General features: G+C 40.8%; 2 protein-coding genes across 6 annotated transcripts in view; one reads left to right on the top strand and one right to left on the bottom strand.

The window, feature by feature from the left end:
* Positions 1-5,188: 5,188 nt before the first annotated feature.
* atg4c (autophagy related 4C, cysteine peptidase) lies at positions 5,189-14,527 on the bottom strand. 2 transcript variants are annotated; one of them, XM_069679737.1, is made up of 11 exons: positions 14,371-14,527; positions 14,145-14,266; positions 13,496-13,579; positions 12,914-13,144; positions 9,701-10,040; positions 9,408-9,478; positions 8,662-8,831; positions 8,408-8,486; positions 7,554-7,630; positions 6,943-7,062; positions 5,189-6,505 (listed from the first exon to the last, which is right to left on the bottom strand). In XM_069679737.1, exons 2-11 carry the CDS (start codon positions 14,218-14,220, stop codon positions 6,338-6,340), a joined length of 1,416 nt encoding a protein of 471 aa, XP_069535838.1. In that variant the 5' UTR covers positions 14,221-14,266; positions 14,371-14,527; the 3' UTR covers positions 5,189-6,337. The 2 variants fall into 2 exon arrangements, with proteins under 2 accessions (XP_069535838.1, XP_069535837.1); XM_069679736.1 differs by having other exon boundaries at positions 14,145-14,527.
* Positions 14,528-15,796: 1,269 nt separating this feature from the next.
* dock7 (dedicator of cytokinesis 7) overlaps positions 15,797-20,568 on the top strand; it is a 47,635-nt gene continuing 42,863 nt past the window's right edge. For all 4 annotated transcript variants that reach the window (XM_069680055.1, XM_069680054.1, XM_069680053.1 and 1 more), the window contains exons 1-2: positions 15,797-15,864; positions 19,279-19,378. In XM_069680055.1, the coding sequence (XP_069536156.1) occupies positions 15,827-15,864; positions 19,279-19,378 (138 nt within the window). In that variant the 5' untranslated portion in view covers positions 15,797-15,826. The remainder of the gene's footprint in view (positions 15,865-19,278; positions 19,379-20,568) is intronic.

Raw genomic sequence — 20,568 nt, 5'->3', positions numbered from 1 at the left:
GAAATCTCCAACTATTTTGATATTTTTTTATTAATTTCAGTCATTTTTCTTTTTTTAAATATTTTTTTGTGGCCATTTTTACCCTTATTGGAAGAAAAGCTGGAGATAGACAGGAAATATGGGGAGAAGAGAATGGGGGGTCATACAGGAGTGGGCCGTGGGCGGGAGTCGAACCTGTGGCCGCTGTGTAGCTGTGTAGTAATTTTTCAAGCAGAAATGTCAAACATTTGCTCGTCCCAGCTTCTGAAATGTGAGAATTTGCTGCTTTTCTCTGTCGTTTATAACAGTTACTAAAAAGTTGTTGGGTTTTTGACTGATGGTTGGACAAAATAAGCTACTGGAAGACGTCACATTGGGCTTTTGATGAGCTTCGTTCACAATTTTTTTTTAGATTTTATAGAAAGAAGATGAATCGATACATTGTGAAAATAGTTAGTAAATGAATCAATGAAAATAATCCGTATTACCGTATTCTCTTTGTGCGTGCGCGTGGTGGATGATACAGACTCCCAAATTCATTGCATGTCCTGCCACACACATTTACACACTCACAGACAGACTGACACCCTCCTAACCTCCACCCTCCCACCCTCCCATACACACCGTACACACTCGCCGCTCTGCTCAACACAGGCATGCAATGAGAAACAAGTCGACAGCTACACAGCAGGCAATATCCCCTGCCTTCAGCCTGGTGCGTGTTTCGGATGCATCTGGTTAGTAAAAGCTGACAGAGGGCCGGCCATGCCTCAGAGGACAGCAGAATGAGGAATTTCGGCGTTCCTCCACATCACCCCTGAGATGCAGGAACACAGGAGAACCCCTCCCGCCTGCCCCCCCAACACACACACACACACACTAACCCAACCCTTGATGTGCTCCTAAGATGCCCTGTCACCCGGAATGGAAATCGAAAGCAGCACACACATCCGTTATCTAAATGTTAACTCCAGTGGCCTTCTTGTTGTCACAGCCGGACGAGGTTAGCCAACACGGGGAGAGGAGCTTTGCTTTGGGCCTCTGCCATCGTGCACCCCTCTTAGTAGGAAGACAGGAGGATGCAAAACCATTCAAAGACTAAATGTTTAGTCCCACTAAAAAACAAGGAAGGGATTTTCACACTGATCTTAAATACCCAACAGTTTTCTTTTTGCATTTTCTGTCACCTCTCAGTATTATAACAAATGAAAAAGAATGAAGTGATGCAGTTTGTGTTGGTCGCAAACCATAAAGTCAAGCAGTCCTAAAAAAAGAGTGTCAGAGAACACCTACGTCCTGCTACCAAAGAGACAGAGTGCACCACCCTAGAAAAACATTGGCTCCACAACATGCAGAAAAGCACAAGATGATTGTAACTAGCTAAAAACACAAGTTACTCCCCTGTCAGAGGATTACTCTAGCGCCCTTTGTATACCAGTAAGTATATTCACAAATTTAGGATTGCGTCGGTTTCAGTGGCCCTTGTCCTTACCTTTCTTTTCATGTTAAAATGATCCAACTGAAAAATGCCAGGAGTTACATACTTTAAAATTTACATTTATTCATGGATCACCTGGTAAGATGATCATTTAACCTACAAAACATCAACGCCAGACCTTGCTTAGCTTAGCTTTAAACTCTGCAGTTTGTCCGGAAGAATAAATGAGTGGAAGGATCTCTCAGTTGTCTCTTTCTCCCTGCTGATGTCACGTCTTCTCGCCTGTATGTAAGTTTGTCCTCCAAAAGTTTCCTTTTTCTTTTTGGATGCTTACAAAAACGCTATTTACAGTGAAGAAGAAGAAAGAAAATATAGTTTATTAATACCCGAGGAGAAATTCTGAAATTCAATGTTCTCACTCTGTTATTATGACAAACATAGGCCCGAAATTAAACATATGCACAAACAGAACTCTGTGGACATGCATTAATGAAGAGATGTCAGAGTGAGGGGGCAGCACATGGACATGGCCCCGAGCAGTGGGGGGATTCTGTGCCTTGCTGAAGGGCCCAGGAAAGGAGAGGGCACCTCTCCAGCCACCAGTCCCAATTTCCATGCTTGGTCTGTACCAGGACTTGAACCGGCCACCCTCAGGTTCCCAAGTGAAGTCCCTACAGACTGAGCTGCTGTCTACCTCACAATGTGTACCAGACAGCAGCTTTGAGATGTTTTACTGTTGATTGGTAGCATACAAAAGGGGCCAGGAGGCATCTTCACATACAGAGTCAATGGAGAGCCATGCTTTGTTTGCCTCTCCGCAGGGTTAATTGCCCTGTATCTCTACCATTATTGGGAATAAGGTACAAACATTCATGTACTTATGATTATAATATGAGTAACAGAAAAGCAGTTTTAATTGTGATGAAAATGTTTCTCCTGTTAGATTTGGGTAAAAACTTTGAGAACCTTTGACCTGATATGTACAGTAGATCATGTGCACATGCTGGAGCCCCCTTAAAGCTGCTGTCCCGTGTGCTGCTGATTAATCACAGCATCATGACATGTATCTGGCTTCAGCCCAGAAGAGATGTGTGAGGCATGCAATGCCTCAGCACTTCTCCAAGAGCTCCTGTGAACAGGATAGATGGGGTGGGGGTGTGTGTGAGAGTTGGTAGAAGGAGACGGGTGGAGACAAGTGGACAGTTGCGTGGACAGACTTTAGACTCTGAATGCACAAGTCTGATGCAGCGCAGGCGGTATTTACGCTCCGACGGCTGCGGGATCCGGGAGCCGGATATATTTAGCCGCCTAGAGATATCACGCCGAGATGAGATTTCAAAGTGAAGTACCTGTTTGAAGATGCATGGCATTCCACAAGGGTGGGCAGGGGCTGCTGGGTATAAATCTAGCACCCCTGCACCTGGTGTGAAGACAGGGAGGGAGAGTGACACCTAAGATTTAGAATGACTTACAGACAAGACGTACATGTGTAAACTACACACTCATCCATATAAATTTACACACTACCTATGAAAAGCCCGGATGCTCCACTTTTTAGCTCCTTAACGCCCACACAGATTGTCTCTTGCTTTTTGTTCTCAGTGGCATCCATCATGGTCTGATCCTGGGAACCAATGTCAAAGGGTTAGAGGGAGAAGCAACAACATTTTGTGGTGCATCATTGCGTCACTTTCTTCAGTATGACTAAATGACACAAATTTGATTATATTATTTTTATAAAGAGAATTGTTTCGTATGTTGTCATTGTGTGCTTGAGACTTCTAAAGCTTAAGATAACCCACTTAGCACTGAGAACATGTGCAGCCTCGATAGACCTGGAAGGGAGGCACATTTCAGTTCACATTACAGAACAGTCTTTTCTTCCCAATTTCACTTGACAAAAGTGACCTGTATGCAGAAAGATCCAGTGGTATACAGGTTCATGTCTTGTTCTGTCACATATCCATATCATGGTTTCTGATCCCTCACAGATTCATAGTTTTATCTGCTGCAAAGACCACAGTTCTGGTAAGAGCATCTGTGGATTTTTAGCCAACTGCATATAAAGATATGTCATTATATCATTTTCTATTTCATTTGGATCCGCAATGACTGGGCAGGCTCTTCTCTAAAATGATCTGGGGTATGACACTGATATCGACGCAAAGGAAAAGCAAGTGTATCAATTTGTCAGGGATGCTAACACACAGTACCATAGTTTGTTTGTAGCCTTATCTGCGGCAAATGCAAGAATGCAAGGTTATGTAAGTCCTATTGAATATTACATATCTGTAAACCTTCCCCAAACATCATCATAGATGCAAATGAAAGATGCATGTCATGTGGAAAGAACAAAAATGCAATTGATTTGGATTCAGGCAGTTTATGTAGATCAAAATAGAACCCCTCTAGTGTGTAATCTTGCTGACATTGTCCCTATCTTTAAAGACTGTAATTTTGTGCGTTCTTTGCAGTATATCCTGAAAATAACATCTACGTTTCCTTTAAAAGCTCATCTCAGTCTCAAGATTGACTCAGCTCTTGGATCACAACTTGGTTTGTGGATAAAGTCTCAAAGGTGTCTGGTTGGCGGTTGTAGGACTGGACCTACTCAGGGATCTATTTCAAATACAGGTATGATCTTTAGATAATAGAAGGCCATGATCCCCCTCCTTGTTGGTACTCTAAGGGCTGCATGCCACAAGCCATGTCCTGTGTATGACACCAGAATAAAATCATTATCGGGTGCACTCCCCACACCAACTCTCTACGTCCAGCCATCTGTGGACGTGTGGAACAGAGGAATGATTCCCGCGGACCCCCTCTTTGTGAGGAATTTGCTCGGCTGCAGAATCAGGAATCTGCAATGTCAATGACACTTTGGGCAGCTGTGTTTCACGGGAGGGCATGTTGTATGTCTGCGTCTGTCTGTGTATGCGTGTGATCGGCTTGCTTTGTAAAGCCACCACACGCTTACTGCCTTTCCCCTGAGCCTGACTCATTAATCAAATATTCATACATCCCCTGTAAATACATGGAGAACACAGGATACCCTCTGAGCGCTGTGTGCCCCCCAGCACAAATGCTCTTTCATGTTTCGGACAAAAAAATTCCCAAATGTCTCATCTCCTCCTTCCAAACTTGAATATGTCGCTGGTCTTTTTTTGCATACTTGATGTTCCCGCTCTGTCCACACAGCCGGTCGGCCGTCTGCTAACAGAAAAGGTCTGGACGGACACACAGATCAGACGGGGGATCTAAATGATGCCTTTATGTGTTTTGCCTTTGCTTCTCCATGGTGCAGAAGAAAACAGGCGAGGGATTCTTCTTCATTTCTGTCCATCCTCACCCTTGCCCCGGCTCCCTCACAGAAGGGACAGTTCCCTCCTTTAAAAAGCAAGGCTCATCATAATACAAGAATTTGTATTGTGCGGGAAAACAGTCGGGCATAGCTCAAACTAAGGGGGCAACACACAGATTATCCATGGTAACAGAGCTTTGCACACAAGGATATTTTCTTTTCCTCCACAGAGGAACACAATTGCCGCCAGTGTCACTGGGTCACATATTTTCCGGTCCCTGGTTAATGGGCTGTAGAGATGGTTAGCACGTACGATTAGTTTTAATCTACAACATTTGACTGGGAGAGAAAAGGATTGAATATATTTCAACACACCACTGAGGTTTGTATCTCGCACAGAAAATGAACTGTGTGTTTTATTCTACTAGAGTCACATTCTTCAAGAAGACGCAGAAGAAGCTGAAACTGAAGGAAGTCAAACATTTTGACTTTATTCAAGTGGTTTTTTTTCCTTTGCAGTGTTAAAAATCATTTTAACATTACATTTTCTCAGTAAATGTTTTAAGTAAAAACTACATTTGTTAAAAAATAAATATTGATTTGGAGTGTTAATGTAGCGGGTCTCTCTGACTGCTACTCCTAACAAAGAAATATATGCTGTACTGCTTATTGTTATTCCCAGAACAGAAGGGATTAATGTTAGTTTCTATTATAAATGGTAAGAGATATTGCTTAGTGAGATGCAGCACACGGCATCAGCCTTTTGACAAACTCTCCGGTCACGACAGGTGCAACACTGTAATGCACAACCTCAAATTAATACCAGTTCAAAAACACACAGTGGCAAGCAAACAAACACATCATCACACGACACTGTCATATATTATTGCTCCGAGAAATAAAAGACCTCCAGGGTGAGTAAAAAGAAATGTTGGCACTATTTTGCAATGTGCTTCTGTTGTTGAGGTGTTTCAGTCGTTGTTTGATGAAATGTTTTAGGCAAGGACATTTGGGGAAGTCACTTAGATCAACCTGCAGAGAGCCCTTTGTATATATTAATTCATGCGTTTACAACACTGCTTAAACTGAAACCAAGTTTAAAACTGTCTAAATATTCTAATATTGTGCAGCGGCTACTGCTCAAGGATACCGTCAGTCTTACAAGTGTTCATGATAGGAAAATCTCTTTGAAACTTCTTCAACATGATGTAAGGTGCAAAAAAAATCCTACAACAAATCTCCTAAAATCTGGAGTGTATCAACAGCTCGTCTCAAGTCCATAAAAATATCAGAAAATGAATAGTGTTCCCATTAGTATTGTTCTTTTCCAGATGCATTTCCAGATTTGTTTGTCATTAAATAAAGCAGAGAACCAAAAGAAATGTTGCGATGCTTACTGACAAAATGTTCAGGAAGCTCACAACGCCGGGCAACAAGCCTATAAAGTTTTGTCAAAAAGTACTCAGCAACAGCAAAGTTTCCAGGATGTTACAGTTAAAACAAAAAAGTTCCATGACCTTCAGTGTCACAGCAGGATCAGACTCAAGGCTTTGGATATGACGCGGTTTGATTCATTAAAAAGAAGAAGTTCTCTGTCAGTAGTCTTTTAAACAGCGCTGTCAAAGCAGCACAAAGTCCCCGGCGGTGGTGACCGTCCTCCGCGGGTCACGGATGAAGGGCCACTCTCTCTTCTCCGGGGTCAGGCTGCCCGGCAGGTCGTAATCTCTGCCGTGACCTTCCATGAAAGTGAACGCCGGGTATTTCTCCTTCGCCGACGTCTGCAGCACCTGGAACAACAACACAGCAGTGTCTCAAAGGAGTGCAACCGTTACATCATACTGTACATTCATAACTGTTTATATCACTTCGTCTGATGAGGGTTATCTTCTGTTTGTTCTCTTATGTTGCGATCAACAAAGAAATTAATTAAAGAATACTGTAATTTGAGGAATTACAGTATTTTCATTTAGTTTACTTTCTACTGAGAAGCATGATACGTGTTAAGAGTGAAGTCTGGTTTATAACATCCACCCAACATGCCGACTGGTTTGAGGAGCAAAGTAAGAACTCAGATTCATGGCTAAATGGTGCCACCTAGTGGTCAAATTTAATAAAATTGACTACATTCTGAAGGCAGAAAACTGAATTAATATACCTTCATGGTAATAATAATATATGTAACATTTTCGAAGGAGTCTTTTGTTAAGGCAGCACTGTTTCTTACCTTAGACAGCTCTTCTCTGATTCTCTCAAAGTCTTCGACACTTCTGGAGTAGAAACCTAAGGTGCAACTCGGGTCCATCTTGCTGAAAGGCATCTTCTTTGGCGAGGGACAATGATATGACTGAAGAGGGAAAAAAAGACAAAATACATGACAAAATGTTAATCAAGCTGAAGGGCCACATTGTGTGCAACAACCGCAGGGCATACATACACTCCATGGCAGCATCAACAGTGAATAAGATGTACTCTGCATCATGTGATGAATGAAATCCTATTTATCTGCTGTCACAGCATAAATTTACAACTCTGGTGTGTTGTCACATTGTATACCACTGCATGCAAAAGCATAAAACAAAGTAGCTACACAGTGCTGTGCGCAGGTTTTTATGTATGGGTCCTGAAATATTCACACTCACAGTACCTGATCCGGTATTTGCCGTATTTCTCTTAAGTGGCAGCTTCGCACATCTGAGCAGCAAATAAATCAGCAGATAGAGACTCAGTAATTGGGCCGAGGGCTACTTTAAGATTCATACCTTTAAGTACTAACAGAAACTATTAAATTCACATTACTGGGGCCCCAGTCAGCTCGTCTGTGTAATTTCACATTACCTGGAGAGGGAAATCGCTGGTGCTGACATCCACAAAAGACTGACAGTAATGAGGGTCCATGTAAATCAAGCTGTCATCTGCAAGGACAAAACAAAAGACAAGTTATTCAAAAACATCGGATTATTACAAAAACGCGCTTCCCTCCAATTTCTATGCAGAGTAGCTCAAAGTCACCCGCTCGGCCTACTGTTGGGCTTGTGTGCGTCAAATATGCCTCCCAGAAGGTTGTTGCTTTTTAATATCCACCAGGGTGGATTAAATTCTGCATAATCAGATGCGTTTGTACAAGCACATTCTTTACATGCACAGAAAAAGAGGCTGTCATTTAATTTTTGTGTGGGGGAATTACTTTTACAAACACGCAATTATATTGGAGCATTTGCATATGATAAATGCGGCACGGAGCTGCGCCCTGGCAGGGAGAATGTATTGCTTGTCATTTAGACATCATCCACCACTGTATTTCAAATTGGTAAAATGTAAATGCGTAAATATTGACTGCCAAGATGTACAACTGAAGGTTCCTCCTGGCTCCTGAAGGTGATGAAGAGTGGCTCACTTTGGGGCCCGGATGAAATTTAATGCATGCCTCCTATGGAAATCAATTACTGCTCACAACTTGGGAGGTTTACTTGTGATAAATGGGCGAGGCTTTGATGGGTCAGAGAGAATAAAGTAAGCCCTGCTTCACTTGCTTCCATCTCCACTCCTCTCCGTTTTCCTCACGCAAACAGGAATACATTAACTTACTTTGTCTCTTCTCATAAGAAGGGTACATTATGCAAAATAATCTGTTATTCACACCAACCTCTCTCTGTGTGTCTTTCTCTGTTTTGCATTAAGCTAACACTAACCTTGAAATCCCACAAAGTAGCAGGCCTGTTTGGGCTTCCCTCCGATGATACCGATGCAGTAATCCAGACTCAGTATGCTCTTGATGCAGAAAAAGGGCCAAAAACAAGGAAAATACTTTTATTTTGTTTCCCACATTTTTATTTCAATGACAGTGAAACAGATATTTCAAACTCAAGGTTCTCAACAATACCCACTTCCTGTTTAAAGTATTATAATTACTCTTATGTACGCCTGAACTACACGCATCTCTCACCTTTGCAAAGTTAAAATAGTCGGGGTTGGTCTTCTCCCCTCCCAGCCGCACAGGGACGAGGATGATGACGGCTCGGGTGGTGGCAGGCGCTGGCTGGTCATTTTGTGGGGAAGTGGAGGCCTGCCCTGCTTTCGGTGCCCTGTGGCTATCGATGACATCAGCACTGTACACTATGGAGGATCGATAATACAAAGGTCAGAGGGGGGTCATTGTCTGTCCTGTCAATCAGCCACTTCTTTTTTGTTTAGCAGCCTCTCAGTCCTGCCTTTTTGTAGTATTTGATGGGGACTGTATTTTTTTGCAGAATTTATAAGATTCGTTCAGCAAAATTGTCCAAATGTATGTATATTTTATCCATATGTAAGTAAACGTTTGTTACATGTGTATTAAATGTTACTTCATCTTGAAATATTTCGCATTAAATCTCTTGAACAGAAAAAACCTTCTTGCATGCAAAGTGTCTTCGCACACTCTCATACCAGCTATCTGCTGCTCTTGAGAAAGAAAAGTCAAACATGTCTTAAAACAAAAGTTATTGGGGTTAGAAAGAGTGTGTAGTGGGACGTTATAGATTTTTTATAGTGGCTGTGTTTGTTGGGGAATAGACACAGTCAGAATCCTGTCACCCTTGTACTGTAAGCGGCTCCATAGCCTCCCAGCAGCAGAGAGACGGTGGAAAAAGAAGGGTCAGTTTGGGCGTTGTGCCCAGTATCCTGTTGTATCAATAGCAGGCTCATCTTTCATACCTGTGCAGTCCTGGGAGACGTAAGCAGTTATACCCGCCAAGCCAGGGTCCATCGCTTCCTCAACAGCTTTCCTAAGAGAGAGACGGAGTAGAGAAAGAGAGGAGACAGACAGGGTTCTTTAAAATGTGCTACATAAGCATCGGGGCTATGTACTGTATATCATCATGAAACTAAATACAGTGTAAACTGTAAACACATATTTTAACCAACACTCAAGTAAGTGAGATTAAGGAAATGTCTATGGGTGAGACTTAAACTTGTACTAACTCTTCAACCAAACTGTTTAGACTTACTTGAGGATGTGTGCCACCACAGCAGGACCATACCAGTCCCCTGCCTGTTTCCCCATCGTCAGACCCAAGCGGACCAGCCTGTGGAGGCCTAACAGAGCTGAGGGGCTGTCCCCAAACCAAGATACCAGAGTGCGGTGGTACATGTCTTTCATATGTGCATCCGCCTCTTCTGCAGATCCCGCTGCCTGGGCTTTGTGCATGGGTGGTGATCCATGATCATAGGGTCTGTTTGGACCTTGCAGAGTCGCCTCCAGAGAGGCCACCAGGCGCTTGGCTGCAGAGGAAGTCCACGTCTCTGTGTCTAAAGGCTGGAGTGCCAGTGCCTCTGACCAGGTCCAGTCTGCAGAGGAATAAATCATGCCGGAAACATCAGCTACGGTTAAAAATAGGGACAAAAAACATGTTTTAAAATCACCCATCAATGCAAATTTTAGCGCAAGTTAAGAGATTAAAGGGCCAGTTCGCCGATTTTCATCCTCAGTCCTATCATGCTATTATGGGAAGCTAATGCCATTATGGTAGGGAAAAAAGTGCAATTTCACTCTGTGCCTTTGGAGGACGCTATCCGCTTCTCCAATGGGCCCTGGAAAACCTCCGCCGGACTACGTAAAACGTGTCATCTGGCGGAGGCCAGGGAGCTCACTAAACTACACCTCCTCAATCTAGGACGCCCGCCTCCAATGTCATGTCTCGTTCAGAATCGTCAGGTTTGAAATGTAGACCTGAAGATTTTTTAGACAATCCACCGGTATATTCTCGTTGTATTTCGGCTTCTGTACCGCTCTAACCCATTTCCTGCAGCGAAACGGCATCTCTCGCTGGGCCGTTCCTTTCAGAGGAAGGGGCGCAATGCACGCTGGGTGTTGTAGGAATGTAGAATAAGCGAAACCACAAGCTGTTTGTACAACTTACTCCACAGCTATGCCGCCAATTTCAATCGATTCCAGAGAACACCAGCTTTGACTGACAGTGGCTTTATCCAGAGGCAAATTTCTCCTTTAATATGGTATATTTCTGTGGTTAAAAAATGTATAACAATACTGCTTGCTTGGCAAAACATTAAAATATTTATGACAGATTATGAAGGCATCTGGCAAGAAAACACCAATCAAGTCAACCAAGAATTTCTTATTTAAAGTTTGAGGTGAATACATAATACTTGTACCTATTTAAGAATTGCTTTATTTCTTAGTAGAAGTGGCTTTCTCAAAGAAGGAGCACTTTCTTAGACACACTTTTGACATAACACTATTCTTCTAAAGATGAGACTTAATGAAAAACTAAATTAAAAAGATTGCATAAGACATGCTCAAACCACAAGTGACAAGTAAAAGTACACAAGTAAAATAAAGGTCTTACTTGTAGTGCAAGAAAAGCCCACAGGTTTAGTAACAGAATGCTATTAAAGTCACCTGTACTTGGTATCTCTGAGGCTCTGTGACCCTGAACATTCAGGGCATCAACTTCCTTTAAGAGCATCACCATAAAGAACTAAATGTCTTTCAGAACTTGTGAAATAAAGGATTTTGCCAACAGACAGAACCTTGTGCACCACAGTAACAGAATAGGTGTCTTTCTGTTCAATTATAAGTTTGAGTGTCCCAGTATTTCACTTTAACATGCCTTAACCTTACAAACAGGGTGGGAGCTGAGGGTGGAGAGAAGGGGAGTGTCCCAGGCTATAAAATGGGCCAGAGTACAGTGTAAGGCATTAACAAAATGACCTTGATCTGAAGCGAATCAGACTGAAATTGATCAATAAATATCCTTAAGTGGCCATTAGTAATTTTATATAGAAATATTTCATCAGTGACATATTTTAGCTCTGACAGAAGAACAAGTTTTAATTATTGTTTTCTAAATGACTGCATTAAACTGGCAATGATCTCATTATGTGAACCCATAAAATGTAGGACACTTCTGACAAATACATGAGGAATTCTCTCGTTTTATTAAATGCTTTGCATCAACTAAATTAAGCTTTCCCAGAGGTTGAAAATGAGGAAGCTCTCGAAAAACTGTCCAGAAGCCTCAGAAGCCTGCCTTCACGCTGAGTAAAAGAGATACTGAAGTGAGAGGAAACAAAGAAACTGAACACATGACGATGTTGGGGTGAATTGCAAAACATTTTCTGACCTAATCAAACATTAATTAACATTTGCAATTTCTTTATAACAAGGACATATCACATGTTTATGCTGCCCACAACTTCAGCCTCTGTACATTAACTGCTATTAAAATTGTCCAATTTAGTTCTCTTTAGGTTTTCTGCGGATATCAATGATTTCAATCTCCACAAACATGTACAGGAGTTCCAAAAAGTGTTCTTCTAAGAGAATTAGCAGCCTCCCCGCTTAGTCAAAGACACTGAAGCAGTTAAATACGAACCTAAAATAAGACCATCAAAAATACCTGGAACTTTTAGTCCCAGGAGCTTCTTCTCAAGGACCTAAAAGTTTCCTCCAGCCTGTTTTTGACTGCACTCATGCAAGGGCTAAAGACCCATTAAGATTAGGCAAAGGAATCTGCTGATGTGAGAAATTGCAACTCAACCATGCTACTTATTTTCTACAATAATAATTGTTGTAGCTGTATATCTCTTTTTTATCCCATTAACTCTCTAGTGTTTTCAATACTGAGTTCACTGTTGCAAAATAATCTATACACAGCCACTTTTTTTTTATAGTAAAATAGTGTAGTTTGAGGCTGCCCTTAATGACTGATTACCCTAAGTATTAAAAGTCCTACAACCTGTTTTGCCTAGTGCTGAAATAAGAAATCAATATTTCAGTCTTTCCAACCTTCGTTGTAATTAAATAAATATTTTAGCAGTAAGCGAGTCCACCTCCAGAGTTAAATAAAGTCCCAAGGAGTTATTTAGACCCTCGTCCGGGCAGAAACGCACCATATACCTCCTTTCCCCCCGGGGATAAATAAAGTATAGTCCCTAGTCCCTGGGAAAGTTACTAAGATTGAAAGAAAGCTTATTAAAGCCGTTTATCTAACATGGAGGACAACTTTTTGTATCGTTGATCACCCTCAGTTTTATTGTTGGGGGGTTCTGACCACCTGCTTGGGGAAACTAATTGTTACTTTGGAGTTAGAAGAATCAAACTCCTCTTGTGGCTTTGTTTGTCTACACTTTTCATATTTCCTTTTTGGCTTATTGCAAGGGGGTTTCACTGTAACTCAAGTGTGGTAACATTACTTTACCTCTGCCCAAGAAGTGTAGAGTGAGTGCCTGAGCCAGCATCATCTGCCCAGCTCTCAGCATGCAGCCCCATCCGCAGTCAGACGTTAGACTGGAGCCGGGCAGGGGAGGGAACTCCTCTCTGTAGGTGAGCCACACTCGGGAAGTAAAATCTTTACGGAAATTATCCACGTTTCCCATGACAAAGTCCTCATCCGAAGTGTCATAGCAGGCTTCTGTAGGACTGTCGTCATCTGAGGGAAACAAATGACATGTGATTCACTCAGGATTTGTCGTCAAATCTTTTGATATGCAAGTGTCAGTTACAGGTTGTGGCGTTAGTGTGTATTTTATTGTAACTGCATGTGCAACATTTACAAAGCCATTCCAGGAAAAAGATCCCTTCTTCTTATCCTCCCTCTTAATTTTAAAGGACTAAAATCACAACCTTTCTCTGGACAGTGTGCACATTTTTGTTTCTAGAGTCTGAATTGAGTTGCTGCTATTCTTCACCAGGTCTCCCTTTTGAAAGAGATCTCTGATCTTAATCGGGCAAACCTGGAAAAATAAATGTTAAATTAATATGCAAAATAAAGAAACTATACCTTCAGCCTTAAAGTGGTAGAATTTTCCAAGGAGAAGCACTGGAGAATTTCTACTGAATGAGGTCTTTGACTTCAGAGCCCAACCTAAGAGACACAATAAAAGACACTATTAGAGACAAATTACTCAGTTGACTGGTGCATCTACTCTATAACACCTATTATTTAATGATCTAGGTCAGTCTCAGGATCCCTGTCTACTACAGAATTCTGTTATTGTTCTCTTCCTGTTACATAAAAGGCAGGAAACATTCATTGTGTTGTTTTTCAGTAAACAAAAACATGGCAGAAACTTCAGCCTGAGTGACCTGAAAGATAACAATGTTGCACACAAATCAGTGTGGACAGAGTGACAACGACCTATTTTAAGGGCTGACTCAACCGCAGATGGTTGTTGTCTCATTGAATTATGATGCTTGTGTTTATGTGTGTGATTAGTCTACTTATTGTTTAAACTTGTACAAATTCCAATGTTGATAGCGGTTACTTAAATCTATTTTTGTCAAGAATATACGATAGTGGACGAAACAGCACAGTAGGGAAACATGAAAGCATCAGAAACAAAGTGGACACAGAGGACTAAAGCTTGGGTGGCTGGTGTGTGTTGATGTTTGTCTGGGTTTGTGTGTACTGGCCTCAGGCAAAAACTTACTGTACTTCACATTGTGCCACGCTGACAAGAACTTTGTCTTCAATTTTTCCACCTCGTCGCTCCCTTTATTCTCCATTTAGACCAGCAAGGGATGGAACCCATTCCCACGTAGCTTATAAACCCTTGTGCACAGAGTTAACACACACATCCACACGTATACACAAAGCTTTATCACTTCAAAGTGAAAAATCACATGAAACACGGATTGCAATTTGCGCGACATTACCTTACAGCTTCCTCGATATTCTTTGTCGTTGTTTTTCCCACTTACAGTCGCTTTGTATCGCCATACTAAAGTTCAACCGTCAATTGGTGTTATAAAGACAGTTTAACATACAGTGCATCGCCTGTTACTAGCCGTTAAACATAGCACTGCCCTGCCATTGCCAATGTTTACACTAAGGAAGCAGAAGTCAAGTCACGTGATCTCGCGAGACTTCCGCCGGGACCAGAAGGAGGGGGCTGGTCTCCAGACGTTTGATTTATTACTTAACGTAGCAAGAGCGGGCGGCGTTTAAACGTTTTTTACAGCATTCACGCGCTATGGAATGAATACTCCGCTTGTTTGAGTTATTCTATGTAACAAAACAAGCGCTCTTCGTTGTATTAAGGCAGGCAGACCAAAGACTGTATATATAGAAAAGTCAAAAGCGCAGCTATGCCTGCTTTAACGCTTAACTTAGAATTAATTTCCCCTTCTCATTGTCTGCAGTGATGATGATTATCTTAAAGATAAGTTTCCCTTTTTACTTGTGTCTTATCACACATCATAAAAAACGTTTCTTTAATTTTACCAATTGAGTGTAATATACCTTAGATTTACCTTGATAGATTTTTTCAAAATATGTCTGCAATTAGGCTGTAACTGATTTTAAAAAGCTGAAACAAACTCTCTGTATGTTTGTGTTGCTTTTATTTTCTGTGTGTTTCTCTATGCATATACTATATGCGTATTTTGGACACTTGCCTCCCTTGAAAATGAGATGCTGGAACCACTTAGTTTAGTTAGTAGGGATTTTATATAACTATTCATCTTAAACAAAAATTGTGTTAAAAATTGTGTTGTGGGAAAATCTATTTTTTGCACAATAAAAAGATGGAACATGAGAATTCTATGAAATGATCGGGAAATGGTTAGACTTATATAAAGTTATGAAAATGTAAATGTACAACAATTTGACAGCAAATACAAAGCTTTACTTAAAGGTGAATCATCAACTCTTTTTAAGTTTGACAAATGCAACAATTTTTCTATCGCAATTTTTGACTGACTTGAATTAGAGTATGGAAATTGCTGTTTTGCAATGAATGTCCAGGGTGCCCAGTATTCAAGTACAACATGGACAATAACAATGCAAAAAGGAATATTTTCCCTGTTCTAAATTCTTTCTACATTAATCTGTTTTAATAAATTACATTATTGTTTGTGGATATTGTGTGAAAGCCTTAAAAATGACATTGTCCTGCTGTCTGAAAGTCCTAGCTTTGTTCTACTTAGTACAGTATAGAGGGGCTTTTTAATGGGTGTGTACTGTTGCGCACCACCACGATCATTACGGTAATGATCCCATTCTCCCGTTTTCCCCGTTTTCCCTGTGGCCGTAGTGAGTGAGTGGAAAGCGGAGTCTGCCTGCAGCCAGCCTGCCTGGGAATTCCGTTAAAGCACATCAGCGGCCACTGCCATGGCTGAACGCCGCGCCTTCGCCCAAAAAATCAGCAGGTAAAGACTTGAGAGCACTGAAACGAGCTTCACACGGAGCACTTAGTCGCTTTTATGTGGGTCGCTGCATACTATCGCTGACGGAACCCTGTGAAGGAGGCCTGGCTGCTACATGCTAACCGCTTGTTAGCAATGTCGGCAAAGATGCTCAGACCCACCCAGACAGACAGCGACACAGCTAGCTGCTAGTCTATTTTTCCCACTGAATGCTAACAAAGAAGCGAGATGTAATATCGTTGTAATAATAAATGTATCCTGCCAAAACAGACGTTAGGTTTACACTTAGTATTCGCATTGATAGAGACTAACCGTTAATGGAAAACCGTTAATTTTGGACAGTTCGCAAGCCATCCTGCCTACAGCAGCTAACCATGGGCAGCTAGTAGCACTGGTATAGATGTGACTGAACTTAGTAGAGTTCTGTTTTGAGCGAGAATCCATTGACAAAGGAGATATTTGTTTTACAGTAAGACTGGGAATAAAAGCTCCCCCTACAGCTATCAAACAGCGACATTATAATCTCCTCCCCGCCCCTCAGACGGATCAAAGTAATCTCTTTAACAAAGGGCTTTGTGCTAGCTGTCAAATACCATCATCCCAGGCAATGAATAACATAGATAGATAGATAGTTTAATAGATAGATAAATAGATAAAGATGGACTGTTATCTCCCACAAAATAAACTATTTTTTATACTGTCATTGCTGATCACTTGATTGACAGTCAACCTAGTAGCCTAATTATAAACACTAAAACATTTTATTTGCCTGCTTGTTCGTTCAGTTTTTTCTCCAAACCAATATTACACATCTTTACTGGACTAGATAAGAACATCTTAAAACCTTCCTGTTAGAGATATTGATGAGACCTGAGGTTTTTGCAAAGTAGGACTGTCTGCCTTGCTGTCACTTTTGTGTTGATTTCTATCCGAAAATAACCCCCAGTTTATTACAAAAGGCCATGCAAATGTTTTATGTTTAATTTTAACTTTTGTGAATTCAAGACTAGCATCTTTGACTCAAAGTCTAAGATTCGACAAACACTAGGCTAAGTTGGCGCTGTTATGATCATATAGGATTACTTTGTTAGTGTCACAGCTGGTGGAGTATGTATTTCTATTATAGTATAAATCCAGTTTGAAATAATAAAAAAACACATCTAAGTACTGGAATGTAAACTTGGACTTGATGAGAGATGTCTATATAATATCAGCTAACACATTTATAGACTGCTCAGATTAGTAGACATTGTTAACCCTGCTCATGTTATTAATTTAGCAGTGCAAAAGGTACCTGTATTGTACCTGTTAAAGCATTTGAAATATAAGTTATGGAAGTGAGTTGGCCTATGTCTCATGGTCAGGCTAATTACTGTCTAAAATTGCCAGTGGCTTTGCCCAGAAGTGTAAATCTCATGCCCCAGTAAAACCGTTTTCTTTTATTATGCCCTTCAGTTCCTCACCAGTTTATATTTTGTTCAAGGTAGTTATTGCTGTGACTAGAAATAGCAACAAAAATGTCTGTTTAATCAAGGTCTTCCTCTGTGCAGTGACCAGTGCTAAGTAAAGGGTTGTTATAGGGACTGAAGAGGACTGTGGAATGTGTTTGTCGGTTCAGTGCTTCTGCCTTTCTCCAGTGTTGACAACACTGCACTGCAGAGGCCACTGAATCTCCTCTACACAGTACAATATCATGTTATTTTAACCTGGCAAGTCGGACTACGCAGCTTTATTTTACCTTCCTGCTTTGGATAATAATCTTAAACCTCCTCTATTTTGCAACCTTGCCACAGGCTTAAGGATCCTTTTGTTTGTGTACGGTATTTTTTTATGATGTAACAGCAATGATGAACTCAGCACATTGGTGGCTTTGGGGAAACCAGTTTTCATTTCGAGGTTTTGGGTCTTGCGACCTCGCTGACCGCCTAATCCTTGCTTATTACTGTAATTATGTCCAAACTAGTTGTTGTTTTCAGTATCTAGAGCAGACAGACAAACCCTGTTGGTTATAACATAAAGTTTAATGAAAAGACACAGTAAATCATAAGTGTTGGATCCTTGTAGCCACTGTGTTACCTGTGTGATATAACCTTGAGTCTTCAGACTCTGGCCTTTATCCTTGGTTCTAAATTGTTATTTGTTTGTGTCACTTTGGGCGACTTGCTGCGTTGTTGTTTTGTTCAAGGCAAGGGTCTGAATTGTTTTGGTGGTTGCTGTGATTTAAAGCACCTGTGTATGTGTGTGGGAACAGCAGCGGTTGAGGAGATTAGTGCTGACCACTGGGATCCACAGGTTTTTATTTCTTTCCTATCTGTCTTGCTGCAATATGTGATGCTGTCTGAGGCAACGTCAGGCAATAAAAGACAAGAAGAGAATCAAAGACAAAGTGAGAAGTAGTGTTATCTTAATTGTTAGTTAGCCGTGTCTTTGATGGCTTAAGTCATTTAAGGTGGAAAGTTACAACAACTCAGCTGTGTAAAGGTTTACAATTTTTGTGTTTGTTTTGTGTGAATAGCTGTAAGTCACGCAATTACACATCTTACTATGAAATATCTTCCTGTAGAATATCTCACAAAACTTTTTAAGTTCACAGCACACAATTAGCTGTTTTTTTCAACAGTGCAATTCCTTATGTACTCCAGAAATATCAGTTTTAAACTGCAAATCTTTTAGTTATGATTTTGTTTTATTACCACAGCTACTAGGTTTAATATCAAGTATGCAAAAGTATTTCATCAAATGATGGCATTGCATTTTATTTCAAGCATTTCTGTTTGTGTTCAGTGCTTTACAAATACCACAAATAATATTTTGGTCTATCTAGCACTGTAAAACTGTTGATACAATGGCATCAATGTCACTTTTTTTTGTTTTTCTTTTGTTTACACAGGTCCTGTCTTTCTGTTATCCCTACTTTTTTAATCTGAAAATTTGCAATCTGTGATGAATTTGGCAGCATTTTGCCTTTGACGGATAACAGTGTACACAGAGACATGGAATAAGATAGTTGAGAAGGTTGTGTCATCGGTAGGTGGCTGGAAGTGAACTATAAACTTGAAGTTATGTGGAAGTGACTTAAATATAAGCCTATTATTGTTCATGAATTATAGGCTTATGTTGCTTAATTTGGGGAATTTATTAATCTTAATTTACACAGACAGTATATGTGGTACAAGGTTGCCTTGCGGTATTGGTTGTAATGTATCATAGCCGAATGTTTTCAGTATTGTGTATTACAGTATTTTGTACTGTAGAGTAATTCCATCATTATTGTGGACATATTGTAATAGTACTGTATTGCTGCTTTCGCTCTGATTCTTCACCATAATAACAAATAAGCCGACTCTAGTTTATGATCTGTTTATAAAATTGGGCTTTATTCACTCTCCTTCATCCTCCCTCTACTTATCTCTCCAGGACTGTGGCAGCAGAGGTCAGGAAGCAGATAGCAGGCCAGTATGGGGGCTCCCCACAACTCTTCAAAAACCTCAATGCAGGGACCACCACAACTAACACAGTGAGTAATCTCAAGGACCATTGAATCATTAGACTAATTCCACCGCACGGTACCTGGTACCTGGTGTTTTACTGCAGAAAGTACCCTGTTAATTTAGGTGGGATTTAGCTGATCCTCATAACACATTAAACTGCTTTCACATCATCTTCAATCCAAGAGTACTGAATCAGCTTACTGTGAACCTTAGCAGAGGTGATACCAAAATGGAAAACCAAAAAAAGAAACCGTAGCAGTAGGAAAAAAAGGCAATTGACTTCCTGTCTTTGATCGTCATACTAGTTTGACAGCTGCTGTGGCTGCATTGCCTTAAAAAAAATCAGACAATCAGCCTGAATAGAAATGTCAGTCTGTGTCTGTGCTGTGCCCTAAACAGTTGACATTTTACTTTCACATTTGCTCAAACACAATCCTGGTGCCTGCTGTGTTTGGGATACAAACACACTAGAGAACAAATTGTCTTCTATCATGTCTTTATGTCTTTTAAAGAAATCTCACTTTATACTTAGAAAACTTTAATGCAGATTTACATAGTTGAAGGCATTGGTTCAATTTTGGACACGCATCATCACATCTTAATTCCTTAATTCAGCTCTTGTATTTGGCCCCGTCTGTTGTGTACAGCCTAGACCAATGTTAACGCAAGTTCAGCAACAATTGAAATACATGCTGACATTGGTCTGCTACCCCATATTCCCACCTAAGACAAGGATGTCATTTTCAGTCAAGGTGCTTATTTGAAGGGCTGCACAACTGTCCCTTAAGTCTCCTTAGTGCCATGATGGATAACCATTGATTAGCCTGCAGTCTCTGCTGCAGTGTCTCTAGGGTTTCAAATGTATGAGGCCACACAGTATGTTTGTTAAAGGGGTAGTGCCAATTGACCCTCAGCGGCCCTGAGCCAGAACAACTGCAAATACTCCCCCCTCTCCTCCTTTTAATTAGGCTACTGTTGGCTTTAATTAAACTGTGAAAGGTATTTGTGTTCAAATTCCTCAAGAGGGGAAGAGAAAGAAAAACACGCACATTCACACGCGCTCACAAACTGAAGCTGCTGAAACCAAATATTTCCCCTGGGTTCATTATTTTGGGAGCTGTCTAAGACCCATGAACTATTAGTCAAAGCTTGAAGTAGCACACTTGCTAATCTGGTTACGTGTTTCTTAGAACTGATTTTCGGGTTTGAATTTAAA

The sequence above is a fragment of the Semicossyphus pulcher genome, unplaced genomic scaffold, assembly GCF_022749685.1.
Source record: "Semicossyphus pulcher isolate SPU_LCO1_2020_fin unplaced genomic scaffold, fSemPul1.0.p SCAF_4, whole genome shotgun sequence".
NCBI classification, from domain to species: domain Eukaryota; kingdom Metazoa; phylum Chordata; class Actinopteri; order Labriformes; family Labridae; genus Semicossyphus; species Semicossyphus pulcher.
Note: the sequence above shows the minus strand (reverse complement) of the source record. Positions and strands in the feature narration are given on the sequence as shown.

Excerpts from the sequence above, each read along its gene's own strand:
- atg4c (XM_069679736.1), bottom strand. The coding sequence starts at position 14,220 with ATGGAGAATAAAGGGAGCGACGAGGTGGAAAAATTGAAGACAAAGTTC. Across the intron at positions 10,041-12,913 it reads TCTACACTTCTTGGGCAGAG|ACTGGACCTGGTCAGAGGCA; the intron begins GTAAAGTAATGT and ends ATTCCTCTGCAG. Across the intron at positions 6,506-6,942 it reads TCAGAGAAGAGCTGTCTAAG|GTGCTGCAGACGTCGGCGAA; the intron begins GTAAGAAACAGT and ends TTGTTGTTCCAG.